We start from the raw sequence: 24,488 nt of genomic DNA, 5'->3' as shown, positions 1-24,488 counted from the left end.
TCATTCTTGTTTGTGAGGTTATGGACAGGGAACTTTAATGAAAGTGTGGAATTCTTCGAATAATGCCACCTTTCATCCTCGGGGGCTTGGCCGTTCAAGAGAGTCGCCGGATCTTAGGGACTTCTTACGAGATCCAGTGCCAGAAAACATGCCTTCCATCCAGGCCGTCAGCAATGCGGATACTGGCTTAGAAGTTTTGCTCAGTATAGCACGCATCGGGGTACGGAAAGAAGTCGGCAGAGCGGATAATGATCAGCATTCCAGGATTCGCAACTGTTCGGTGCCGGTATCTCACGACAAGAAGTAGTGCGAAACATGGGATCGAGGCGGGTTCTTGGCTGGAGAATACGTTCCTTCCGTCTGCCGGCGGCTGGTTGAGGCCTCAGCAGCCCGAAGTTCGTGATGTGGGGAAATGCTTAGCCCGAAAATCACCTTCCTCACTGACAAGCTGGGAGATCTTGTCTGCCAAATTTGCCATCATAGTCAGTCGGCGCTGCGTAAAGAGGCAGAGACGAGAGGCCTAAACGTGGAGCTTTAGGACGGTGTCCCCGCGATGTTGCCCTGCGGGCACACAGCTGGAGCTCAGAGTCTGCAGAGATGGCTCCAGGAGAACAAGAGCTGCCCATTTTGTCGACAAGAGCTCGTTCACAGCAAATGCGGGCATCGGGGTCAACCCCGGCATCTCTTCAGTCAAAACATAGTCTTTACGCCGAACTCGATACCAAATGGAGGTATCATAGCGGAATTGTGTTACGACTGCTACAAGGCTGCTCTCTGAGTTTCAGCTGACGTACGGTACCGAGCTTGCAAGCGCCGGTTCGAGCAAGCAAGAAGCAGGTACCTTGTGTCCAAAAGCCAGGCAGACGCCAATATCCTACTACATAGGAAAGTCAATTTTGAGAAGGTGATGGTAGAGGAGTTTTGGGAGAAAGCCATCATGAGTTAGCTGACCCGTAGGTAAAAGCGACTCAAAGCCTTGAAGGAAGGAAGGGAAGAATGCGCTGGTAAGAGAAGCGACAGCCGAAGGGAGTTCTGGTGGGCAGCGGACCAACGGAGGAGCTCCGATAGCCGTCCACGGTCCAGTGGCTGTTGGGCAAAACATGCGGTGAAAAGGGTCTCGGATGGCGCGTAATCGTGGCAATCGCGCTCCCCAGCAAAGACTGCTGCCGAGACGTATTCTCCCCAGCTTTTCTTTTCTTGGATCACATGTCGTTGCATGCTAGACATTTAGAACTGGTCGCAACCGGTCTGGTCGTCGTTGACACCAGGTCATTGCTGTCAAGACTCAATGGCGAATTTTGATACACAAAATTTCCAAGGACCAAAACCTGTTTGCGCTCGCTGTCGGCCGGAGATGGTGGGATTGTATAAGTAAGGCAGACGCCCGTATGAAGATATCCGTTCCGATGCTGACAGGTTGCGAAGCCTTTCGAGATCGATGAAGGGCTAGGGTGAGGATCCGGAGGTGTGTTTTAACAGTCGTCTTCGTCAGGCTCATGGATGTGGCATCCACAGCAGCGATCACGCGTTGGCAGCATGGGCGGAGAGGAACAAAGGTAGCAAGAGCAGGGCTACTGCATGAGCTTCGCAGCAACGGAACGCATCCGCGAGGCCGTCAGAATGCCAAGAGGTTGCGAATGCACAGACACCATCGATCCAGGGCACGTCTTATCCGACGTGTGCCAGGGCCCGCTGACCGAGGGTCCAGTCCTCGGAGCGAGGTACCGGCGGGGCGGAGAGGGAGGAGGAGAAGGGCGAGACCGTGGGCGAGAGGCTAGAGCCTACGCCTAGAAGTACGGAGAACGGTAGGAAAGGACGAATGGGGGCGAAAAAAACAAGTAAGAACCGGCATGCTGAATTCTGTAACCGAACTTAGTCAATGTGAAAAAGAAGGAATCTTTAGAATTCACTAGCCACAATTACGGAGTTTCCCGTATGGAGTATGCGTATGCCTGACGTGCCACAAGTTACGGCCGTGGACGATCCGAATGAGTGGAAATGACGTCTCGTTACGTAGCCGATTATGTCCGTTTGCCGTCAAAAGGATGGTGAAGATGGAGAGCCCTTGCTATGTTGCTGGGTTCGGGTCAAAAGCATTCGAGGGTGCGTGGAAGAAGAAAAGAACTGGAGAGGGTCGTGATGTGAGTGTTGTGATGGGCTGGTGATGTTCTGGGTGGCCGGAAGTTGGTACGATTCTGGAAATAACGAGTGGGTCCGGACGTAGTTTCGGACACTTTAGTCCTCGGTCGGACGATCCTTAGCGCCGACGTCGCCCCTCTCCTCCCCGGTCAAGGAACCTGGAAGCATCAAGCAAGCAAGCAGCACTGAGCAGGCAGCTGCCAGCCAGCACCCATTGTTTCCCAGGAATGTAACTCTGTGAGTGATCATAGGAAAGGTGGGGATGAGAGGGCGTGGGGTGGAGTACAGCCGAGTGACATATCCGTATGTTGTCGGCGAATACCAACGGAAGGTACGCCGTACACTGCAGAGTACGTGTATGCGTAGCAAGTAAGTAGATACAAGACTATGTCTTACGGTCCACGGAGTAGAGTACGGGTAGATTGTACGGATACGGGATACTCCACGCGGGTGCCTCCCCTTGGCACTTGGGTAAGGTACCTTGTTTCTTGCCTTTGCGGACTGCATGGAGGAAAGTATCTTTACCTGCCATTACCTTACCTAACCTAGTGCCTAGTGCGGCGTGCCTGCGGCCTGCCCTCGACATCAAGCCCGCTTGCTGTTGCTGTTGCTGTTGGTAAATCACATCTCGACTTTTACACAGTTGGTTCTTAGACCCCGGTACCCAGCTGAAGCTGTGGCGTGAGCGCCTCTGTCTCACCGTGTGCTTTATCCGCTTTCGTGACTAACCCAAAGTCGATCGCTCCATCTAGACCTGCAGAAAGACACCACGTTGGACCGGATGGATGGGGCAAGACTAAGGTAAGCAAGCACCTAATGGCCAAGTCTTGCCTGCCGGCTTGAACTCCGCTGAGCAAGTTCTAACGAATCACGTCTAACACAAAAGATGGACCCTGAGATACCGGAGGCCGCTCGTGGCAAGGTCTTGGCACCTTGCCATTTCCATCTCCATCATCCTCTCAACATTGTCTGATATGTTCAACATCCATGGTGACGGGCCTCAAACTAACGTAAACTAACAGTCTACTACTGCTACTTCGACAATCTGGCAGGTAGCATTTCTGCCCGCGCTAGATCCTGCTTGCCCTCGTTGGTCAAGTCAAAAACCCACCACATGTACCAAGGAGCTATTCTCGTCGCCATTTCCGGTCATCACCGTTGCATCGTGACACCAATCGACAAGCCTTGAATCCTCCAGTCGATCAGGCACAGCGGAATTTCATGATTACTGATGTCTGGGCGCAAAGAGGCATCTGTATCGCACTGTTATTCGTTGCCTCATGCCCACCTATCATCTCCTCGTCAATCGCCACCAATCTACTGACGACTTGCAATCCATAGAACAAGGACAGGCTCAATCAACTTTCGGGTCCGCATCTCTCGTGGTGTGCGTATGCCTAACATTACAGGGCAATGAAACCTACGCAATCGTCTTCTGGATGGCTCTGTTCCCCCGTCAAAGAGTCGCCATCTCCTCGAGACCCCCGACATCTGGCAGGTTGCTCAATGGCAACCCCGTAACGAATCTCGGATTTATCTTATGCTCTGAGTATCCACCCAAGCGGATGTCTTGCAGCAGCTAGAAGCTATCTTCGAACGGCGCCGTCAACGGAAGGGGAACCGTCACTTGAACCCAAGAACCGGGAAAACAGGGTGTTCAGGATATCACGGTTGACGATCTGTGGCTTGCCGCCAATGACACGCCTGGATTCTTCCCCATTCAAGCTTATCCTCTCAGGTGGCTGTTGAGCATTCCGGATCTGTCGTTCGTTCCCCGTTGAAAGTCAGACATCCCGCCCTGTCCTCCCAGGCAGTAGACTTCGCCCCCGGACCCGGCACACATGGGGGCGAAGGACGCTCCAGCCCGACTAGGAAAAGCAAACATGACATCCAGGGCCATTGCTGCCTTCGGCCACAGCAGCCACGATCAGCCTGAACCTGTATCCGTACCGTTGCACTGGGACCAGCATCGACCAAAAGTTCCAACTCCCAACACCGTGCCTCAAGTGACGATCCCAGTCTATCTTGGAGCCTTTTTCTTCGACGCACCGCGACAGCCGAAGAACAAGGCGCGCGTGTTTTTACGGAGTCATCGTGCACGGCTCAGGGGCAATGTCACTGGCCGAGAGCACGTAGGAATCGAGTCCATATTACCAAGACCCTCTGTTCTGATGGCTTTCTAGCGTCCAAACCCCCAATTTTCCGTCGAGCCTGTCGGTCAGGGTCCACCGACGGACGCGTACTTTTGGGGTCACGAGTGGCTTTCGGCATAAGGAGCTCGCTTACTCCGGCCGGCTTTGTCTCTCTCCCTCGGTAGTCTTGAGCCGCAAGAGCTCAGCTCACCAGAGAGCAAATGTCCAAGCTTCTATGGCTCACCAAACCCACAGATGGAATGTGTTGATCATCTTTGGTAGCCCAAATTCCTCTTGGCCTGAACACTTAAGCCTGGATTCTGCATGTACGTCGATTGGCTGCGCAGATACAAGCAAGATCTCACGACAGTCAAGTAAATCGGAGCTCCCGTTTGGTCAGCTGCGTTGCCTCCTCATTATGCCTAGTGGCTTGGGGTCCGGTCTGGCCTCTTCCTGGACGACACCCCTACCACCTCAGCAGGAGACCTCGCAATCCTTGCTCTTCCCCTCTGTCGGACCAGTCTCGGCCAGGGAAAGTCATCCTCCACTCGTCTTTCAAATGTTTTCAGGCCGTCTGTGATTTGCCGGCCCGTTGCGCTTTCTTTTACTGCAGTAACAAGTCAGGCCTAGAAGCCCTTGGTGCGGCCTCGCCAGCTAATACTCTTGTTCACATCCCCTCAAGTCTTTCCGATGAAACAGGCGTCAGCTAAGGCTCTAAAACCCCACAGTCTCTTGCACATGATAGATGCCCAACCTCCTAAGACATATGGGTTACCTTCCGTCGTATGCTCCTAGAAGAGAAATCCCAATTCCTGTTCCGCCATCCACGATCACCATCATTCCCTCGGAAAGCATAGTTCCCCATATTTCGAAAGTGCGTCGTCGTCGTCGTCTACCCGCACAGTAGCCAATGGAAGCGGTTAGTGACCTTTTGGTTCCAAAAGAGCTCGGCGTGGAGCTCCACAGGACAACATTCTTCCCCCCGCGGATGGACAACTTACCAACCCTTTCAACATAGGAAAAGGAGAGGAACCGCATCCGGGATAACCAGCGCCGTTCGAGGGCTCGGAAGAAAGAGTACGTTCAAGAGATTGAGCAACGTCTTCGGCAATGCCAACTTCAAGGGGTCGAGGCTTCTGCTGAAGTACAGCAGGCGGCTCGCCGAGTTGCAGATGAGAACCACAAGCTTCGACAACTACTTCAACATATAGGCTATGGCGACGAAGTCGTTGAACAGTACATTCACACCGGCAAACTCGGTTCTCCAAGTCATCGCGGCCTGCATATTGCGAGCTCGAGCGGCGACTTGGTTCCTGAGAAAGCGACAGAAACGTTGGAGGGTCTCTTGGTTCCACGGCGGCCACCATGCCTCGATATCCAGATGCCGATTCTACCAACAAGCAGAAACACAAGCCCGGACCGAACCCTGTCATACGGTCCTACGCCAGACTCGCCGGTCGAAGAATATGGTTCTCCATCGGAATCTGCCCATCAATTTCATGGTTCGGCGGTTGTTTCACCGACAGACTTTGGCTCCCAACAGGTCTACGCTCGCGCCGGCGACATGAAAAACCGAGATTACGCAGGCCATCACCACCGCCCACTTACGGTCGAGTGGGCAAATACCCACCAAAATCAGTCACCCCATGGTATTTCATCAAATGTTCAGGGATTCGGGGCGAATCAGGCGCTCGATTATCATCCGCCATTCCCGGGCATTAATCCTTCAGCAGGCATGCTACCCCCAACATGCGGCGGACCGCCATCCATGCCGTATACCTCGTACCCGACTTTTCATCCTCAGCCGCCGGCGTTCGTCGCGGCTGCTACTGGTCATATCGGACATGTTCCCGTTACTGAAGGGGATCCTGCTATTGAGGATCGCAAACCTCAGTATAGACACCCAGAAGACCATTCTTGGTCATCATCGGACCCCTTTACCAGATCGCAATACAATCCCCGACACAACTGAAGCGGCTTCGAGCATTGTTCTTTGAAGATCTCGATGCACATTTAGACCTTTCTAAACAAGGCTTTCAATCCTGCAGACGAACCCAACACCGACAATGGAGAATGGATGTTGTGAAGTCAACCACAAAGGCTGAGCCCCATTGGAAATCCAATGGAGTACTCGGCCGAACACATTGGCCGGGGCCCCTATTCTTGAATGGAGATCTCTAATAGCAACTTGCAGTGCCTTGGCACTCCTGTTTTGGAGCCGTACATTGACCTTGCCGTGTACACAATCAAGCACAGACGAGGTTGGTCAAAGGAAACCAGTCTTATTGTTCCCTACCCATGTCATCGAGGCTGGTGGGAAGGAATTGAAGCACAAAGGCAACGAAAGCTCGTGGCCTTTGGCAAGTGCTGAAAACGTTGCGTTCTCTATGGATACAGACCAAGGGTCTTTATCTCTGCTGCAGCGTTCTTTGTATGAAGCATGCGCATGGAGCAGCTGGATAGGGGGCATGCCGGCGGCCTGTTGAGCCAGCCGAGAAGGTCCAATGCTCCCAGCAAAGGGCTCACGGGTCACAAGATGGAGGAGTTAATAAGAGTTGTCTTTAATGAATCTAATGCCCACGGTTACCACTCAACTCTCTTGTTTTCATTTCCCCCCCAACAAAGTCAACTCTGTGTGTCTACTTGACGAAATCTTATCCACATCCTACCCCTTTTTACATTCTTACCAAAATCATAGATGATTTGAAGCTTCAATGTCGGAATACTACAGCCAAGAGAGGGTGGATATGGTGGCGATATTGGCTACATCACAGCGAATCGAGTTTGAAAGATGCCTTGCGGAAATCAAAGGACGCAATGGAGGTAACAGATCCGACACGATGGGAGTGCTCCAGCGTCTAGCTAGCGAAGCCGAAGTCGCCAGCAGCATTCTGTTAAGTCTTCAGGCAGAGAATATCGAGGGCTCATATGTCACCATACATCGTATGCTGGCACAGCAGACTCTGCTGATCAAGACGCAGCTTCTGGAGGTTGCGGGAGAGATGGGGAAACCGTTCCTACCGACGCCAATGTCTAATCCACGGTTGGCGCAACAATCAATGATCCAGCAGCAACAGCAACAGCCACAGCAGGAGGAGGAGGCGGATTGGGAACACCAAAAACCGCCGTCCCCTTTACCAAGACCTCCTAGGCAGCCGAAAGTAACACTACACTTCGATCAGTTCCCAATTTTTAGACGGCTTTCTAATACTACGCCGACGCTCGACGCGATGGACCGGTCCGAACCCCCTGAGAAGCAAAAGTCCCCGATCCGTGAGATCAAGGGGTTCCCTCCTCGGAACATCAGAAAACGGCGTCAAACTAACAATTCCTCGCCCTCACATCTTCTTCAAGTGCCAGCAGAAAGTGGGAAAAAAGACAATGAGCCAACTGGGCCAAGGAGGGCGAATCAAGGAGGGAGCGTCCGTCGTCGTGATCAGGCCAGTGTAAGTCCTTCTCCCCCGAGAAAAGCCACGCTGTGGCCCATCGCGAGTAACAAATTCTCGCTTCCAGCGCTGGTGAATATCTCTTTAGACGTGAACGAAGAGCGAGATCCCCTGAGAGGTCGGAAGCCGGGGGATGTGAGGGAAGCGGTATGCCTTCACAAACAGCTAGACGAGCAGAAAGAGAAAACCGAGGCGGCTAACGTGGACAAGTGGATAAATGATCTCGATTCTAGGACGGACAGTAAGGACGAGGGCGAGGCAAAGATGGAGGTGGAGATGGGAGATGGACGTAAGACAGGGGACCAAGGGGAAGGGGGGGAGACTCGCGGCAGGAAGAGGTCCGCAGACAAGGACTTATACCCATCGACTGTCAAAAAACCTCGCTCTGAGCCTCGGGGCGGGAAGAACGGTGGTAGTCCAGGGCGTATCAAAAGGTTTCTAAGCTCCCTTAACCCCTTTCGGAGAAGTCGGACTAAGTCCCAGGAAAGCAGAGATGCCGAACCGACCGCCGCTGTACCCAGCATACCAGACTCGCCGAAGCCAGTAGGGTGCTGCATCTTCGCGGAAGCTCTCAACCCAAGATACCTATTCGGCACCGAAAAAGAGGATCAGAGGGCCCTGCACTACCGCGACGCCATCGAGGACCTCATCCAACTCGTCGGAGACACACCGCACGCAATCACATCCGACGACCCACTCATGCGCGAGTACCATACAAGACAATTCAAAGACATACAGACCGTCCTCCGTAGAATCCCATCCAAGGCCATATCGAAAAAGATGATCGACGAAAAGCTCTTGGCGATCCGACAAGAGGAGACGGCGATTCAGAAGGGGCAAATCCCACATCTTAGGGGAATAAAGGCGAAGGAGGCCAGGGCGAAGCGTAGACAGCAGCTAATGCAGGAGAAAGAGGTTCTGCACCGTCGACTGCGGGCCTGCAATGAGCTGAATGACAAGATTTTTGCGTTTGGAGCGGAGGGGGCGGCGATATTTGCGGATTGGATCGTGGAGATGAAGTTGCGCGTCGACGGGGAGCTCGAGTTTGCGGAGAGGGCGCTGATGATGCCGTATTCTGGCGGGGTTCAGGAAGATGGCCGCGAGTTCTGTTGTGTTTGAAGAAGAAGAGTGAAAAGTTGAGTTTGTGGCCTATAAAGGGCTCGAGAAGAGGAGGAAGGTGTATATACCAGTGACGGTGTGCGTCAGGAAAGTTAGCTGAGGTAGATATTACAGAAGCGTTTGTTTTGGCCTGTGGAAGGAACATCAAGAGACAATGCATTACTCGCGCCAACTCCTCTTAACTCCATTGATCATCCACCGACCTTTATACATACACGATCAGGGGGAAACACGTAAATTTTGCCCAGTAACGCTAACCATTCCGTTTGTCTTTTTTCGCTGTTTTCATCTTTAAATGTCTTGTGCAGTTTTGAAACAATAAAAACGCTTTGGTATCGTCATTATACCGGGAATATCTCTCGCCTCCACTGGGAGAGAGTTGAGTCCATGACTAAACTACCTTAACCCTTACAAAAAGTAATCCGCCACGGGCTTCTTCGCAGGCATGCCCCTAGAATCCTGCGGTGCGGCCTGGAACACGCGGTACCGCCTCGCGGGCCCGGGGAGGAGCACCTGGTCATCGGTGCCCCGAATATTACCGTCGCTACGTCCCCGGTCGCCGTTGCTGCGCGCAAAGACACCCGTGCCCGAATCGTCCTCGGCCAGCTCGAGGATGGCCGCCACGTTGCCGCAGCGGTAGCAGTAGTTCGGCGCCGACCACACCGTCACGATGCTGGCGTCGAACATCTCCTTGAACCCTTCCATGACCAGCTGGTGGGCGCGCGCAATGAGCGACAGGTCGTTCTTGTGGTTGAAGTCGCGGACGATATCGGCGCCGAACAGGAAGCCCGCGCCGCGCGGCGACAGGCCCCAGCCGTCGATCTCGTCCGGGTCGGACCAGAGCAGATCGCACATGGCGCCCTCGTGAGGGACTTCCTGCTTTCTGTCCAACAGCCGGATCTTATCTACGCTGTCTATCAGCGGGGATAAGCCGCCGTGAACGCAGAGAATCGCTCCGGCGGGGTTGCCTATGGAACCTGACGCGCTTCCTGATGCGCCGCTGCCTGGTGGGCCTGTCTTGTCGCCGCCGGACGAAGGGGCGCCGTTGGGGCTATTCGTGGGTTGCCTTTGTGGTCTCCTCTGTCGGGGGAAGCGGCTCATTGTTGAGCCGTTCTGATCGCAGACCTCAATCTCAGTATCTTCGCTGATGGGGTCTTGTCCCGGGGTGGAGTTGAATGTGTGTGATGCGCCGAGAACGATGGCGCCGAGAGCGAGGTAGTCGAATACGTCGCAGCAGTACCGCCAGACGTTTGCGGAGCCGTATTTCCTGAGGCACTCGTCGTAGAAGCCGTATACGGTAGTGATCTGGCGGGATTCGTGGTTGCCCCTGATAAGGGTCATGCGGTCGGGGTAGCGGACTTTGAGGCAGAGAAGAAGGAGGAAGGACTCGAGGGAGTAGAAGCCGCGGTCTACAAAGTCACCTGTACGAAAGAAGCGTCAGCACATTCGAAAGGTGCCGTGGGCAAGTGAAAGAGCATGAGGGCATACCCATGAAGAGGTAGTTGGTATCGGGAACATCGCCGCCTACTCGAAAGAGCTCCATGAGGTCGTGGAACTGGCCGTGAATGTCGCCACATATCTGGCCCGGTGTCAGCGTCTGCTCGCCTGGATCCTACAGTCTGGAGACCTCATCGTACCGTGACGGGGGCTGTGACCGTGACAACATTTCCTTCCTCAATGAGTAGCTCGCGCGCCTTGTGGCATAGCTCTCGGACTTGCGCTTCGGGTATCGGTCGACAAGCGCGCAGCTGCGCGATAGCTCTGTGCTAAGCGTCAGCACCTTTTCGGTCATGGAAAGCAGCATGCGATCGCTGGTATGCTCACTTGTCAAGGTCGCTCATTGTGGAATTTGAGGAGGGGTTCCCTGGTCTGGGTTGCGGCGCCCGAGGCCGAGGACTAGCGATATCGAGAGAGAAAGAATGGCGGGGAGGTATTCGTTCTATTTTATAGCATGTCGTGTGGAGTATTCGATTCCGAGTCGGCGCGATCGACGGCAGCTACCTTATGTCGTCGTAAGAATACAGATTGAGCGCTCGCGTAGGGGCGATCAGGGCTTCGAGGATGGGATGGCGTCAGTAAGGTAAAGTTCAAAGAGGTGCATGGTTGCCCTCTAGCGGTCGCCGGTCGCCTACCAACCCCCAATTCGAACTTCCAATCGCGCCGGGATCTGCAAAAAGTGGATGTGTGGTCAATGCGTCGCTGTGGGTTCTCGCTGGAGTGCATCCCGGCCCGGGGACTTGTTCAGGGCTCCATCTCGGGGCTTTAGTTATTGCGGCGACCGAAGATTAGATCCTCAGGCTCGCAACCTGCAGTCGTCGCCTGGCATGTCACGTCGCCCAGGGTGGTCCCACTCCGGGCCGCCGGAATCCAATCAGAAGGTCTGCATATCAGTTCGGTTCATTAAGCTTCACTGCAGGTTTGCGAGAAAATCATCCGTTGGCCATCGTCATTGCGAACCTCAAGCCTTCATTTAGGGGACTACATTCTGACCCGTCACCCCGTCGCGCGAGCATGGTGCTGTCATAGGTGAGCAGCCTCAGTTGATTGAGTCATTTTGATGAATTTCAAAGTCGCTAACGTCCAATGGCACGCAGAAGTTCAAAGTCTCCTTTTTCCGAACACCCAAAAAAAAAACCGCGATCATGCCACCACACCCCCTCCACCCGAGGTCGCGCATGACCTCGTCACTCTTTGCAACCACGGTTGTCGCAAGTTTCTTCGTAGTCGGCATGCCACATCTATTACCGTGTCCGGCACCGAGAGTCACATACGCCGATGGAGAGGTTGTAGTGGGCGAGGACGGCCGCCGAAGGAGGCGCCGCCGTCGCGAGGCCGCCCCCGAAATCAACGACGGTCTCGTCAGCTTCAATCAAATGGGCGACGAGGAAACGATACGAGCACGAGAGGAGCGATTGAGAAGGGAGTGCCCAGTACCGAAACCTGGCGGCATCTTGGGCGAGTGGTTGGGATTCCACGGGCCGAGCAAAGCAGAAGATAGCAGAGCAGGAAGGTGACGACAGCAGATGAACATATGTACAAACAACTCAAAGATACCATTTACGATCAATGAATTGCGGTCTCAGCGACATTGGATGTGCGATGACGATAGACGAAGCACCATGCGGGAGATGGTCAACATGACGAGCATGCTATCAGTCAGTGAGCAATTGCTCCGCCGAAGTGAAGAGGAGATGATGGGTTGAGGACATCCGCCTACTCCAAGGAAAAAAAAAAAAAAAAGAGTTCACCCCCCCGGTGCTGAATTGGGGGCTACATCTCTTGGTGCTCATGCTGGGATTCGAACTCGGGTACTCGCTAAGCCTGTCGTCGAGTAGGCTGGTTGGCGTTTTAATTATTGACCTTAGACCACTCCACCACCCAGCCAGTTTGACCTGACCCCCGACCTAGAGGGCGCCTGCTGGCTGGTGACAGGAATGGGATTGAGGGAGTCTAAGGTATATTGGCTTGCTCTTGTGGTGTATTCAGCAGAGTTGAGATGAATACACATACACGGGATGATTCACTGCAGGTAGCTGATGCGCCGCGAAGAGTTTGGGAACAAGGACCCGAATTAGGCAAGAAGGGCAATCAAACCCCCGTATCCTCCAGAATATCGCAGAATCTCGAGAGCCCTTGCTCAAGTCAGCAACCTTAGCCTTCTGATTGATGCCGCAGTTGTTGCCTCAAGCGGCGTGTTCAACAATATCTCAAGGGTTCGGTTGACAGTCCTGAATTCTCGAATCGAGGTTACAGCATTGCAACGTCGGCTGCCGCGCCTTTTTTGACGTCAATGGGCGCGAGTGAGCGACTGGTACGCCGCATATCCTCTCTCGGGCTGCGTCGAGATAGATGTTGGCAGAGGTCCTCAGATGCAGAGGTGCTTTGGACCGTACCCTGATAGCCAAATAACGATTCAACTTCAAGTCACGGAATCGACACGCAACCCATCGTACACGATATTCCATGGCCCAAGCAGTTCGCGATGTTCAGAGTTACGCACGCAATGATATGCCTTTAATTCCAATACTTGGGGGCTGTTGGTCGGGGCTTGCCAAGTCTAAATAAGCAGTCATCCTAAAAAACAAGGTTATTTTGGAATTGACTGCGCCTGAAACTTAGGTGCAGTTCGCCCTTGCAGAGTTGCATCCTCTTGATCCTTGCGAGCTTCGACCAAGAAAACGGCTGGGGACGGGCCCAGCGGGTCGCTCTTGGTGAGAACAGATGAGTGTCTTGGTCGAGGTTTTTCAATCTTCACAGCCCGAAAGCGGCTGACTGGAGCCCTTGAAAGTCTTCAAATTGCTATTTTCTCCGAGTCATCCTCGCTGAAGAAGATCAAGATCGCCGCTCGTCTTTCTCTCTCATGTGTCGTTTCCCAACGAAGTTCTCATACCCCTGAATCTGGTGTAAGAAGTGCCGTGAGCTTATTACGTATGATCTTCCGGGAAATTTTACACACAGGATTCGCCTGGCCTCAGCAGTGAATCCATTGCCTGTCTCCGTTGCCAGGGCATAAAGCAGCAAACCTCTACCATTTTTTCCACGGCTTTCTCGTGTTCCGTCCATGGCCGGGCGATCGTGGGGGATGAGACGTCGGAAGAGACTCAGGCAAGTGATCCGTGCTGCTAGGCCACGCCCCTGCCTCCAGCCCGCAACCTTAACACCCGCTAACAATATCTGACGCAGGGAGCCCCTGATGAACGCCTTGGCGTCGAGGGACGCTGGCCAACTTTTTAGTCATTGTACCTTCCCGCAAAACACACGCCAACGACGCATATACCCTGACGAGGCTCACAGCCCCTCTTCGTGGTTAAGAATGACAAGGTTGTGTCTTCTTCAGGCTTGTCTGCGGGGCGGAGGTGTACCACATGGGCGGCTTGCGGTCTGATCTCCAAGGCGCCAAGAACGGCTCTGATCAGTCGAAACAGCCGGGAGGACGAATCATGAAGAACGCCTGGAGCATGGGGGATAGTTTAGCATCACGGTTTAGACTCTTAGAGTTGGGGTGACGGGTGCCATCTGTTTTTTTACCGGGGCACGAACTGAGACCGGATTCAGCACACCCATCGTACGCCAGTCTTTTGAGGGTGGAGACCTTGCATCCTGCTTCGCACCTTGAGGAGGCAACTTGCAAGACGCCACCAGCCTGGCAGACCGTTGGCATGTTACGCAACCCGAAAAACCCGGATGGCATCTGTCTCATGAGCCCTGGCAGATGCCATCTGATCAGCAGAGGCTCTGGACTGGGGGGAGGGGAGGCGCCAGCTCACTACCGGGCCTAGTCCACACGACGACTTATGCTTAATGACAGTCCGGGAAGATGCGAAGTTAAATAGACTTCATTTCCCCGAACCAGAGTATGTTTTGTTCTTCATCCCTTCTCTCAGGACAGTGTCTTCTTTCTACTTCAAACTTTTCAATTCTATTCTTCAAGAGCTGTGCTCTATTTCCATTCATTCTCAGCTTCTCTGTCATTCCTTGATACCCCAATTGTAAGTCGTCCTCCCAAAAGAAAGCTGGCTAGAGGCATAATTCTAACTAGGATCTCCAGTTTACACCGTTTTCGCTTCACGACAGTCATTCCAAAATGAAGTCCTCCATGATCCTTCTCATTGCTACCGGCCTGGTGTCGGGTCTGAGCATCCCCAAGCAGCTGGATACCCGCCAGGCCGTCGCCCAGGCCCCGGCCGCCGCTCCCGCAGCCGCTGTTCCTGTTGCGGCACCTGCTGCTGCTCCCGCCGCTCCCGCTGCTGAGGCTCCCGCCGCTGCACCCCCGGCTGCTGCACCTGCGGACGCCGCCGCCGAGGAAGCGAAGAAGAAGGCTGAAGAGGAAGCTGCCAAGAAGGCGGCCGAAGACGCTGCCAAGGCTGGTGAGGGCGCCGCCGCTGCTCCTCCGGCTGAGGCTGCCCCCCCTGCCGCCGCCCCTCCTGCTGAAGGTGCCGACGCCGCCGCTGAGGCTGCGAAGAAGAAGGCCGAGGAGGATGCCGCCAAGAAGGCTGCAGAGGACGCTGCGAAGAAGGCACAGGAGGATGCGGCCAAGCAGGCCGAGGACAAGCAGAAGGAGGCCGCTAAGGAAGCTGCTAAGCAGGCTGAGAAGGCGATGGGCGATTACCAGAAGGGCAACAACAACAACGACAACAAGGGCGATAATAACAAGGGCAACAATAACAACAACAACAATGGCAACAACCGCAACAACAACAAGAACAACAACAACAATAACAACAACAACAACAACAATGCCTTGTTGCTCCAGAACATCCAGCTCCTCCTCGCCGCCATGAACCTGCAAAACGTCGTCAACGTCCAGGCCCTCGCCCAGCTCCAGGCACAGCAGCAGCTTGTGATGCTCGCCCAGCTTCAGCAGCTCGCTCAGCTCAACGCCGTCGGCCTCGTCAACCAGGTCCAGGTCGTCGCTCTCATGCAGCAGGGTCTCGTCCTCGGTGGCGTCCAGCTCGGCGGCGTCCAGGTTGTCAAGATCCAGTGAACAATTCGTTCCAGAAGTTCTGGGGGAGGGAACATATGATCTACAGGTCGATGTAACTGCAAAAATGTAATTGATACAATTTCACCGGGCAAGGAGCATTCATCAACCAGTGTTGAGCACCGGGGACGCCACTGTGTTTGTTTAGATGTCTCATGCGTTGCGGAGTTGTAAGGGAACCCGTGCCGCGTGACCGATTTGGGCTTGATGTCCCTAGTGGACGATCTCGCTTGGAGGTTTAGGTGACACTTTGGTAGCACTACTTGATCTCCTCACTACCGAGGCGGAAAAGTGGAGTTAAGAATGGGTAGTCCACATGACATAGGAATGGGTTACGGTGCATTATTCAATGGCTCTGCATATCAGAATATCAGACTAGGATTCGGCAAGTGCTTTAATGTATTTTATGAAAAGTATTAATTATCCACCAGCCAAAACCTTTGAGTTTCACTGCCTTCCGTTGTGCCTGTCTCAGAACTTTGCTGATGTCGCGAGGGGTTCTTGTTTGGGGCGGGATATCCCTGTTCGAATGCCAAGTTTGTTGACAGCCGCTTGACTTAAGCTTATCCTCGATGACTTCTACTTCGATCAATCCAAATTACTTCTGTCTCAATACAGTGTTTGCCATATTGTATAATATTTGGTTGCATTCCATGCATTTCCATGTCTACGTTCAATCTAGCTACCTAAGCAGTAAAGGACTTGGGAAAAAAGTCCCCGTGAAGAAGTCAATGTGACGACCACACAAAGTGCGTTTGCCTCCTCACTCAGTTTCTGCATCATGTGTTGACAGCAATACGTGGTACCGAGATGCCCTCGTCAAACGCAAATCCAACCCTCCTCTTCCCGGAAGTGCAGAGCATCCGGATTGCGGGGAAAGGGACGTCAAAAGAAAAGAAGAGAGAATTCCAGGGGTAACATCCGCAGCCCTGTCCGTCAATGCCATGGAGGGAAGATGCCTCATCGACAAAAGACTGAGACACTTGGAGGAGTTCGGGGTCAGTGAGCCGAACAGGGGGGGATACCGACGAGACGAGGGTCGTGAGGTGGGCTGCATGACAACTTGACAGCAGGAAAAGGACGATGTTGCACTTTGCGCCCGGACCGCTTGTTAGTGACGCTAGAGGTTCTGACTTGCTGGAAGAGGAGAATTGCGGGGGCTGCACTGGCCAATGAAATCCTCTAAAGTACTCGCAGGGCCCATATAGAGGTCCGAGAGATGCTGATGAACCCCACTGACACGGGTTTAAACAGCCACTAAACCTTAGTTGAGCCGCTCCGACGTCAACGGTCTTCCTCCTCCCGTCTCTCTCGACTCTTTGCGTTGATTTGATACTAAAATGTGCCAATCACGACCACTCGTTCCAATACCAAGAACTAGAAGGGAACGATACCCTCATACCCTCAATCCGATGATTAATGTCACCCTGACCCAACGCATCGCCGGCGAGCCGGCTCGGCAGTCTCCCAAGGCAGAGCCGAAAAATCCTGACGCGAGTGCAACGAGCCCAACTTCATCCCGTCTTGACTGCCGTCAGAGACCCCAGCGGGCCCAGCCTTGGGATGACCCATCGGACCTCCCATCACCCGGCCAAGAATTCAAAGTCATCGCAGCTTGCGCAAGTCTTTTCAGATGACACACCTGTCATCGCAGCATCATCCCAACCCGCAAGTGTCTGTCTAACTGTCACCACCATCCCACCCTTGCTTTTCCGGTTTTTCTTCCGACTTCCCTCGCATTATCGCCGAACAACCCCAACACCACCCTCACAAAACCTGTGATCAAACCAAGCGCTTTTTACACCGCTGCTTCTCATCATCAGACCCTACGAAACAGATTTTGGCTCGGTCCTGCGTGTAGATCTCATGAGTCTATTCCAGTTTCCGTCCCTCCCCCTCCCCCTGCCTCCCTTCTCTCTTTCAGAATCCGCGGGAAGAAAACTCACTGGAAGGGCCATGTGCCGGCTTGGCGATGGCTGGGATGAAAATTTCCGTGTCACCATTTGCCGTCGGCCGAGTAGCCGCAGGACCCGCCAAGTAAGGTTATTTTGGCATTGCGTTGCGTTGCTTGGCCCACGGGAACCTCAATGATTTGGCCTTGATTCGTTTCTTCACCATAGACTTTGACTACTTCATCTCGTCATGGTCAGACTGCTTATGGCTACATGTTTTCGCCGAATCCAGCTCTCACAATGACAGTAGTCTCCAGAAATCATACATGGAGATGAAAGACTCACAAAGGGTACCTCAGCGGACGTGTATGATGATATCGCTTTCTCATGGTAGCCTATGGTTTTCTTTGATCCAGCTCTCAGCCATCCCAGCATAAGTTGCTAGATCGTGCCAAGGGTGGCATCGCTTCCGTCATCCGAAGAAACGTCCTCTCTTCCATGCCATACACGTCCCCTCGTGAGACCTAGTCTCAATGTGCCCCCCCTGGTCAACCCGTTTGATCCAACGTTATTCCGTACCAACAATATCGAGACTCTGACACGCCTCGGATCACTCGTTCACGACTCTTCCGAGCGCAAATCGTACCTTAATTCACCCTTGGCAATGGTCCGAACGCCTTATGCCTTGCTGAAGACTTCAGACGTCGACGTAGACTCCTTCTTGGCTCCGAATATCTTGGCTTCTGCTCTCGTCGACATATAAGCCACCGTCCCGCCGCGAGCATCAGACATTTTCTTCTTCATCCACTCGCATCCAAGCCTTCCATCCAGTCCGATCTCGCTCATTCCCTTCATTCATTCTCTTCAGAGGTGAGTCTTATATCAAGACCAGATGCAAAAGAACATACTAACCAACTACCAGCTGTGCTCGTTGTTCTCTTCACTCCTTTCAGGTCGTTTACACAAAACCAAAACCCACTCTTTACAGGAACAATCAAGAGCTGTGCTCTCTTCATACATAATACAATTTTAATCAACCCCCACATCCACCAACCAGCCAAAATGCGTTTCTCAACCATCATTCTCTCCACGCTCACCGCCTTCGCCGCCGCGGCACCCGTCGCCGACACCCTGGAACCCCGCCAGGGCAACGGTAACAACAACAACAACAACAACAAGAACAACATCGACCTCGCAAGCCTCAATAACCTCCAAGGCTTCCGCAACCTCGACCTAAACTACCTCCTCGCCCTCAACAACCTCAACCTCCAGGGGCTCGGCCAGCTGGGCCAGGTCAACAACCTCAACCTCGCCGCTTTCCAGAACCTCTTCGCCGCCCAAAACTTTGACCTCAACGCCTTGTTGCAGCTGCAGCAGCTCTCCACCGTGCTGGCGATTCAGCAGCAGGGCGTGTTTGGCAACGTCAACCTGGCGCAGCTGAACCTCGGCGGGCTGAACTTGGGGCTCATTGGCGGGGTTGGGCAGGTGAACCTGGGGCAGTTTATTGATCAGGGCTTGGTTGGGCAGATTAACCAGGTCGTTCAGCAGTCTTCTGGTACGTTTTACTACACTAAATTGGCTACACAAGTTCGGATACTAACTCAGGGTTCCCCTTTTCAGTCGTTGTCGTTGGCAAATAAGCACTCTACGTCTGTCCTCCAGGAATGGGCGATGTAATGTATTCATGAAATGGGACACGGATTGCGACATTTGGGATATGGTGTTTCAATCTGCTTTTCTTTCTCTTTTAATAACTGGCGCATGAACTTTCCTTGACTCTGCAAACTTGGGGAGGGGGGGGTGGAGACTAGTCGATACAGGTACTAGAATCAAGATGGCATGTATGGATATAGGTACCGTGACAAATTACGAATCCTCGTCCAAAACAATACTTCTTTGTGTACAACTTTCGGATAAGGCTGCGAGCTGAGTGATAGAGGCACGTCAAGTTTTATGAAGCTCCTTCGATCAATCTACTCCGAGTCTCTTGACTCGAGTCTACAGTCAACAGGTCGCGAGAGATATCGAGACATGGCGCAGTTGAGACACTTGTATTACACATTGAGTAACTGACAGAATAGGTTCGATCCTACCTTGGTCACTAGTACACGAGGTACTTGAATAAGTATTCAACTAAGGCTAGTGAGTGGCCAGAGCACGAGTCCTCACAAGTATGTCTCTGTTACATGGAACCCCAAAGTCCTCGGAAAGATCCAGCAGGTGCTCTCACACACCCGTCGACAACCTTCAGGGTCTTGCAGCCGTTTTTGAGCATCAAGTTCACGATCAATACAGCCAGGAAAGATCTCTACCAAGTTCCATATTACACTCATCATGAACGGCACGTGTCGTCCCCCCCCTTTATTGTTAGCTCTCCCGCCAGACGCACAGCTCTGCCCTGCATCTCGGACCAAAACGCGGGCAGCACCGCTACTTTCCCCTTTCTTCATTCTGTCCTGTCGTTGACTGACTGCTAAACCCGCCAGAAACGACTCCTTCCACTCAATGAATAGTATCAGAGCTTTCTGTAACCATCTAAAGCACAACACCAGTCGCAAGTAGCACGTAACGACGCGGTTGCAAGGTGAAGCTTCAATCAAGGTCATTCAAGGGGTCAGAGAGCCCTGCGATTCTGATCAAAGCTAAATATAGAATACCATGAGAGGTGTATTTAAGCAACCCCGTCCGTTGCTCGTGTCCGTCTAGCCAAGGTTTCTTCCAAAGCAGTCTGACATTATCCGTTTGCCATCTACAGTTGGAACACGGGTTCTTTATCAACTTAATATAACACCATATCGTCGAGAAGTACCGCACCGCCGTCAGAATTCCCCGTACCGATTCTCAACGAGCGTATTGGCCGACGACTTGGTCGGCACTGTCTTAACAATTAGATACTACTGTAGGCAAACCATTCTAGACACAAAAAAGCATATGCTGGCTATTCACTCTATCCAGGAAGTTGCTGCTCATCGACTAACATTGTACAACAATGGAAAAACCGTAGATATACAGCCTGTCTGTGAGGTTTAGATCCCAAGTTGAAACATATCCAAAGGACGAGAGGCAGGGATGTTAAACACACAGCCACAACAAAAGTCTATGATTTTCCACATTAATTCTGCCCTGTTGCTTGCGGGACTTTATTTCTATCAGTGTCGCCGGTAAGACGTCAACACCCAAGGAAGCATAAAGCTCCACCCATTGAGAAGCTACTATGACACTCTGCCAGTATCATTAACTCATTCCATCTTCGTCATCACGTAAAGTGCCTTGCACTCAACTTGACCACGATATCAGACATTGTACAAGGGAGGTATTGGAAGCTAACGCGTATTGTCTTTCCTCCCTTGAGGTCATCCATCCAATGTTGGCACAGGACTTGTGCCCGCTGCCGGCACCACTTGAACACCATCGCGATATCAACGGGCCAATTCTGTGGCATTGGCTCAAGATAACAAACCATGTATGTACTCAGCAAACCATCACCCCCCCCCCCCACCCCCAGGAGAAGTTTCTTCCGTCAGGCGAACAATCTACCTGATCGTGATCACGTTGCTATGATCATATTTCACGTATACGTTCATCACACCGAAAGAGCACGTGGTGACCTCCGTACACACATAGAAACACAAATCTTTACCGATACCCTATTGTTAAATCACTTTGCACATGATCTGATTTCGTACCACAATCCCACAAAGCACGCACATACACATCCTTGACAAATGAAACCACACACACGCACCCCATCCCCAGAATTTCGCAGCTCAAACCACTCGCATCTCCCTCTCCTCCCACAAGTGGAAACCTGCACGAAGGACTAAGGGAGAGACAGCGAGCCGGACCTGGCCGACCTGCATATGTGGAGAGAAACTGGAACCAAGGGGAAAAAACAAGAAGAAAAAGTACCCAGTACAGGAGAAAAATGCCCACCTAAACACGGGACCTCTTGGCGGGGAGTCCGAAGATCAACTCCCCCCCCCTCTCCCGGCCCCCTCCATTGACAATTCCCTTGCGACTGTCGATCTTCGGGGTATAAAAAGACATTTTTTGTGGAAACATACGAATTTTCTCAGGGAGAGAAAAAGGACGGGGAAAAAATAAAAGAACCAAAAACCCGTTGCCCCGCGTGCCCTGCTTAGGAGACCCGGACCGAAGGGAGTGTTGCGAGACAAGGCGGGTAATCCTCCGTAGGGGGGAGGGTTCCCGATACTCGGCGTTCTTGGAGACGGTTGCCTCCCCTCCCACCCGCCGGAATACGAAATGCATTGGCATCTTGGCAGGCCTTGTTGCGGAGACGAGCGTACGAAGTCCGAAAGAAACAGGAAAGAAAAAGAAAGCAATTTCTGGCTCAGAAGGGCTCAGGAGAGGTGCCTTCTTTCGAAACTGCTGATGCGATGTCGCCATTTGTGGCAGGTCTGCCAAGTTAGGGGGAGGGGTAACCAGGAGTCGTTCCTGTTGGATCAGAAACGAAATGTCGTGGGCGCATTTGTGAGGCTGACATCTTGCAACGGGATGGCGCAGCGCAGGTCTGAGATCCCCTAAGTGAAATTTGCTCGAATTGCAATTGTTGGATTAGGCTGTCAGCTTTGGGAGCTGAAAAGAAAAAAGCCTCGCTAGGTCAGACTTGCAGTAGGCATATGCACTCACTACATGTGCAGCTTGTCGAAGCCTACCAAGGAGCTCACACGACAAACGTGTGTTGTCCAATCTCCCAGGATTGTTTCCACCTTTCCCACTTGTCCTGCAAATTTTTGGCTTTGGCGTTGTGATAAAGTCAACTGAAGTGTGCTGCCGCACGCACGCGGGGGACACGCAGAGCCCGTGACCCGGCCCCGGGCCGGAATCCTCAGTTCGTGCCCGACCGGTCGGAATGGTCCGAGGCGGACGTGATTGGACTATCTCTCACAGTCACAGCGCGCACGAACGGGGCTGCAGGCAAGAGGCGGGGGAAAGCTCTAAATTGTCGGGAGAGGCACGCGTTGCATGGGGCTGAGGGGAACCATAACTTGCAGGTGATTATCGGGGTGCATGCATGAGACTTTGGATGCGGATCTTTGGGGAGTCGATCAGCTTCCTAGGTGCAGACAACTGATCTCGCACCGGTGCCTGCGGAAGTATTGCGTCCCTCGCGGACAGAGATTTCTTCGCTGGCTGCTCCAGAGTTTGATGACGAGTGGACGAAGGAAGACTTGGCAGACCTCGTCGAGGTTTGGTTGCGCGCTCGGACGACGTCCCGTGGGACAGCCGTTTGGCAGGCCATTTGGCATTGCCAGCGAGTTCGTCAGACGCTCTGATGGACATGGCCGCGCCTAATGACCCGCTAAGAGCTCCCTCGTGGCTGCGTGGCATCCCGCTTGCGCCGCTTGCGGCGACAAAGCCTCTGTCGGGCGTCTGTTGACCGAAGCCATCACACCTGTGTTAAGCCACTGGCTCAGGTTGGAGTGCTACGATGAAGGCACGAAGGTTGGGTTAAGGTCATATGCGGCGGTTCAGGGCACCTCCCGCGAATCCAGACCCAACCGCAACGATACCACCCATCCAAACGTCAGGTTAGTCGTGGGTTGTAAAGCCAAGTATGGGAAAAACTTGGTCAATTGGGGGAAGGTTCATGGGAACCGCTGATTCTGCTAGTACTCCATAGACGGCATACGCCGGCGAAATTAAGATCGACCCGAAGTTATGGGAGCTGGGAGTGAACGGCTACGGCATCGCCTTTTTCGACCCTTGGAAGATCTGGACCCTGGATACTTGATAACCCACCCGGAAACGAGCAGACGTCTGGTCGAGACTCTCAACTGCGAAGCGTTCGCGGCCAACGTCGCTGAATGCCAAGCTCCATCTGCCGATTCGCATCATAGTGGCGGAAATTTTCGAACAAAGAGAAGGAAGCTCCAAGATTCTCCGCACCGCAAAGCTGTAGCTCTCGTAGACGCAACCGAGCCACAGGCAAGAAGATGGGCCATTTTGGACCCTGAGCAATGGATTAGTGACGTGGGGAGGCAGGGAATCAATTGCCTCGCAGTGCAGGAGCTTCGGGATGAACAGAGCGTCCTATTCTGACACACGACAATCCGCAATACGGCCGTGGCCGACGGCCACGTCTACTGCCATGGCGACACGAATGCACTGACGGAAGGAATCTTTGCACTCGCAGGAGCAAGGCAGCAGAATTATGTTGTGGGGAAAGCTGTCTCTGGAGGAAGGCTGTGCGTTTGCTCGTCAAAAATCTGACCGTCCGAGCTCGACGAGATGCGAGTCTTGGGGCGGGAAATACATAGGGGATGATCTGACGTATGGCGCATTGTCGATGGGCCGAACAGGGAGCGGGTTTATGCAGTGACGCGGAGAGTGTTATGCAAGCTACCAGTGGTTGGTCTCTGGTCTCTGGCGCTAGCAGAGGTTTCCAAGGCAAGGCTGGGGCCCCAAACGATGGTGGTCGGGATATGCTGCATGTCAGTGGTTCTCTTAGAGTCTTGGTTGCTCAGTGCTGTAGGGGCTTATGCATGTCAAGTTCAGGTGCTCTTGTGTAGGTAATCCATCGTCCCATCAGTTGCACGCGTGAGATGGATGGGACGGTGTGGTTTGTGTCTGCATGGTAGTTGCATTCTCGCGAAGCCGGTTGCGGCCAAGTCAGGTACGGATGCATGAGGTGTGGGATGAGGGTTTTAGGTTCGGTTGGCTGGAAGGATCATCGAGATATCCGCTGCCCGAAGCCAAAGTCGACCACGATGCGATGCAGATGCAGATGCAGAGCTGCAGCACCGGCCGTACTCGAACGAGCTTGATCTGTTGCAACAATCGAGCACTCGCCATTTGCCAATCCCTTCCGTTTGTGTCGGGCTCACCTAGACCACGGTGCAGCGGGGATTGGCCATGATCGCGGAAGTAGGTCTCGACTGTTGATGTCAAATAAGAGAACAAAGAGGGTGAGACATGGAGTATCGGTATCGACCGGATGACAGGAACAAGAAGCCGCAATGGGAATAGCTGAGGTCCAATACTGGTAGCGCGATGCGGTTCAAGACCCGACGACTGTTGCAATCGCGCTTCGTAGCGGCTACCTCGTTGGACCAAAGGACCGAGTCTTTACCCCAGAGTGCCGGCCTCGAGGTGGGGGTGGAAACTTGGAAGAGAACAAAGGGACGGGCGAGGCGGCCTTGTCAGTCGTTGCTCACTGGAATGCTGAATGTCGCTTGTCTTCCATCGGGCCCATGGTGTTTTCTCCCAAGGAGGGAAAAAACCTGCCATTTGGCGCGGTCGTGGCTGTGGCTGGATT

General features: G+C 53.2%; 9 protein-coding genes across 9 annotated transcripts; 7 read left to right on the top strand and 2 right to left on the bottom strand.

The window, feature by feature from the left end:
- The first annotated feature begins 3,851 nt into the window (after positions 1 to 3,851).
- BDZ83DRAFT_86593 (uncharacterized protein) lies at positions 3,852 to 5,081 on the top strand. Its single transcript, XM_060515966.1, has 3 exons — positions 3,852 to 4,267; positions 4,323 to 4,597; positions 4,647 to 5,081. Exons 1-3 carry the CDS (start codon positions 3,981 to 3,983, stop codon positions 4,979 to 4,981), a joined length of 897 nt encoding a protein of 298 aa, XP_060368962.1. The 5' UTR covers positions 3,852 to 3,980; the 3' UTR covers positions 4,982 to 5,081.
- Positions 5,082 to 5,181: 100 nt separating this feature from the next.
- Positions 5,182 to 6,243, top strand: BDZ83DRAFT_748709 (uncharacterized protein; the record flags this gene model as incomplete). Its single annotated transcript, XM_060513658.1, has 2 exons — positions 5,182 to 5,190; positions 5,290 to 6,243. The coding sequence occupies 2 exons, from the start codon at positions 5,182 to 5,184 to the stop codon at positions 6,241 to 6,243; spliced, it is 963 nt and encodes a 320-aa protein (XP_060368961.1).
- Positions 6,244 to 6,814: 571 nt separating this feature from the next.
- Positions 6,815 to 9,062, top strand: BDZ83DRAFT_86477 (uncharacterized protein). Its single transcript, XM_060515965.1, has 3 exons — positions 6,815 to 7,864; positions 7,928 to 8,151; positions 8,206 to 9,062. The coding sequence occupies exons 1-3, from the start codon at positions 6,986 to 6,988 to the stop codon at positions 8,834 to 8,836; spliced, it is 1,734 nt and encodes a 577-aa protein (XP_060368960.1). The 5' UTR covers positions 6,815 to 6,985; the 3' UTR covers positions 8,837 to 9,062.
- On the bottom strand, positions 9,041 to 11,035 carry BDZ83DRAFT_86370 (calcineurin-like phosphoesterase). Its single transcript, XM_060515963.1, has 4 exons — positions 10,661 to 11,035; positions 10,474 to 10,597; positions 10,325 to 10,415; positions 9,041 to 10,257 (listed from the first exon to the last, which is right to left on the bottom strand). Exons 1-4 carry the CDS (start codon positions 10,675 to 10,677, stop codon positions 9,245 to 9,247), a joined length of 1,245 nt encoding a protein of 414 aa, XP_060368959.1. The 5' UTR covers positions 10,678 to 11,035; the 3' UTR covers positions 9,041 to 9,244.
- Positions 11,036 to 11,478: 443 nt separating this feature from the next.
- On the top strand, positions 11,479 to 11,850 carry BDZ83DRAFT_569630 (uncharacterized protein; the record flags this gene model as incomplete). The annotated part of the gene is made up of 1 exon (XM_060504218.1): positions 11,479 to 11,850. One exon carries the CDS (start codon positions 11,479 to 11,481, stop codon positions 11,848 to 11,850), a length of 372 nt encoding a protein of 123 aa, XP_060368958.1.
- Positions 11,851 to 14,199: 2,349 nt separating this feature from the next.
- Positions 14,200 to 15,517, top strand: BDZ83DRAFT_86423 (uncharacterized protein). The gene is made up of 3 exons (XM_060515964.1): positions 14,200 to 14,325; positions 14,385 to 14,769; positions 14,836 to 15,517. Exons 2-3 carry the CDS (start codon positions 14,421 to 14,423, stop codon positions 15,318 to 15,320), a joined length of 834 nt encoding a protein of 277 aa, XP_060368957.1. The 5' UTR covers positions 14,200 to 14,325; positions 14,385 to 14,420; the 3' UTR covers positions 15,321 to 15,517.
- Positions 15,518 to 17,932: 2,415 nt separating this feature from the next.
- On the top strand, positions 17,933 to 18,892 carry BDZ83DRAFT_86313 (uncharacterized protein). Its single transcript, XM_060515962.1, has 3 exons — positions 17,933 to 18,079; positions 18,132 to 18,764; positions 18,830 to 18,892. The coding sequence occupies exons 2-3, from the start codon at positions 18,272 to 18,274 to the stop codon at positions 18,847 to 18,849; spliced, it is 513 nt and encodes a 170-aa protein (XP_060368956.1). The 5' UTR covers positions 17,933 to 18,079; positions 18,132 to 18,271; the 3' UTR covers positions 18,850 to 18,892.
- A 1,821-nt stretch (positions 18,893 to 20,713) lies between these two features.
- Positions 20,714 to 21,036, top strand: BDZ83DRAFT_86305 (uncharacterized protein). The gene has a single exon (XM_060515961.1). The coding sequence runs from the start codon at positions 20,767 to 20,769 to the stop codon at positions 20,929 to 20,931; it is 165 nt and encodes a 54-aa protein (XP_060368955.1). The 5' UTR covers positions 20,714 to 20,766; the 3' UTR covers positions 20,932 to 21,036.
- A 1,065-nt stretch (positions 21,037 to 22,101) lies between these two features.
- On the bottom strand, positions 22,102 to 22,726 carry BDZ83DRAFT_86303 (uncharacterized protein). Its single transcript, XM_060515960.1, has one exon. It carries the CDS (start codon positions 22,559 to 22,561, stop codon positions 22,229 to 22,231), a length of 333 nt encoding a protein of 110 aa, XP_060368954.1. The 5' UTR covers positions 22,562 to 22,726; the 3' UTR covers positions 22,102 to 22,228.
- Positions 22,727 to 24,488: the final 1,762 nt, after the last annotated feature.

The sequence above is a fragment of the Colletotrichum acutatum genome (genome assembly GCF_030867785.1).
Source record: "Colletotrichum acutatum strain CBS 112980 chromosome Unknown BDZ83scaffold_14, whole genome shotgun sequence".
NCBI classification, from domain to species: domain Eukaryota; kingdom Fungi; phylum Ascomycota; class Sordariomycetes; order Glomerellales; family Glomerellaceae; genus Colletotrichum; species Colletotrichum acutatum.
Note: the sequence above shows the minus strand (reverse complement) of the source record. Positions and strands in the feature narration are given on the sequence as shown.

Excerpts from the sequence above, each read along its gene's own strand:
- BDZ83DRAFT_86593 (XM_060515966.1), top strand. The coding sequence starts at position 3,981 with ATGGGGGCGAAGGACGCTCCAGCCCGACTAGGAAAAGCAAACATGACA. Across the intron at positions 4,268-4,322 it reads GGCAATGTCACTGGCCGAGA|CGTCCAAACCCCCAATTTTC; the intron begins GCACGTAGGAAT and ends ATGGCTTTCTAG. Across the intron at positions 4,598-4,646 it reads CTTAAGCCTGGATTCTGCAT|TAAATCGGAGCTCCCGTTTG; the intron begins GTACGTCGATTG and ends ACGACAGTCAAG.
- BDZ83DRAFT_86303 (XM_060515960.1), bottom strand. The coding sequence starts at position 22,561 with ATGCCACGCAGCCACGAGGGAGCTCTTAGCGGGTCATTAGGCGCGGCC.
- BDZ83DRAFT_86477 (XM_060515965.1), top strand. The coding sequence starts at position 6,986 with ATGTCGGAATACTACAGCCAAGAGAGGGTGGATATGGTGGCGATATTG. Across the intron at positions 7,865-7,927 it reads CGGGGGATGTGAGGGAAGCG|TGGATAAATGATCTCGATTC; the intron begins GTATGCCTTCAC and ends AACGTGGACAAG. Across the intron at positions 8,152-8,205 it reads AGTCCAGGGCGTATCAAAAG|CAGAGATGCCGAACCGACCG; the intron begins GTTTCTAAGCTC and ends GTCCCAGGAAAG.
- BDZ83DRAFT_86305 (XM_060515961.1), top strand. The coding sequence starts at position 20,767 with ATGATCATATTTCACGTATACGTTCATCACACCGAAAGAGCACGTGGT.
- BDZ83DRAFT_86423 (XM_060515964.1), top strand. The coding sequence starts at position 14,421 with ATGAAGTCCTCCATGATCCTTCTCATTGCTACCGGCCTGGTGTCGGGT. Across the intron at positions 14,770-14,835 it reads CGCCGCCCCTCCTGCTGAAG|AGGACGCTGCGAAGAAGGCA; the intron begins GTGCCGACGCCG and ends AGAAGGCTGCAG.
- BDZ83DRAFT_86313 (XM_060515962.1), top strand. The coding sequence starts at position 18,272 with ATGCGTTTCTCAACCATCATTCTCTCCACGCTCACCGCCTTCGCCGCC. Across the intron at positions 18,765-18,829 it reads GGTCGTTCAGCAGTCTTCTG|TCGTTGTCGTTGGCAAATAA; the intron begins GTACGTTTTACT and ends TCCCCTTTTCAG.
- BDZ83DRAFT_86370 (XM_060515963.1), bottom strand. Across the intron at positions 10,416-10,473 it reads CGGTCACAGCCCCCGTCACG|ATATGTGGCGACATTCACGG; the intron begins GTACGATGAGGT and ends ACACCGGGCCAG. Across the intron at positions 10,258-10,324 it reads TACCAACTACCTCTTCATGG|GTGACTTTGTAGACCGCGGC; the intron begins GTATGCCCTCAT and ends TCTTTCGTACAG.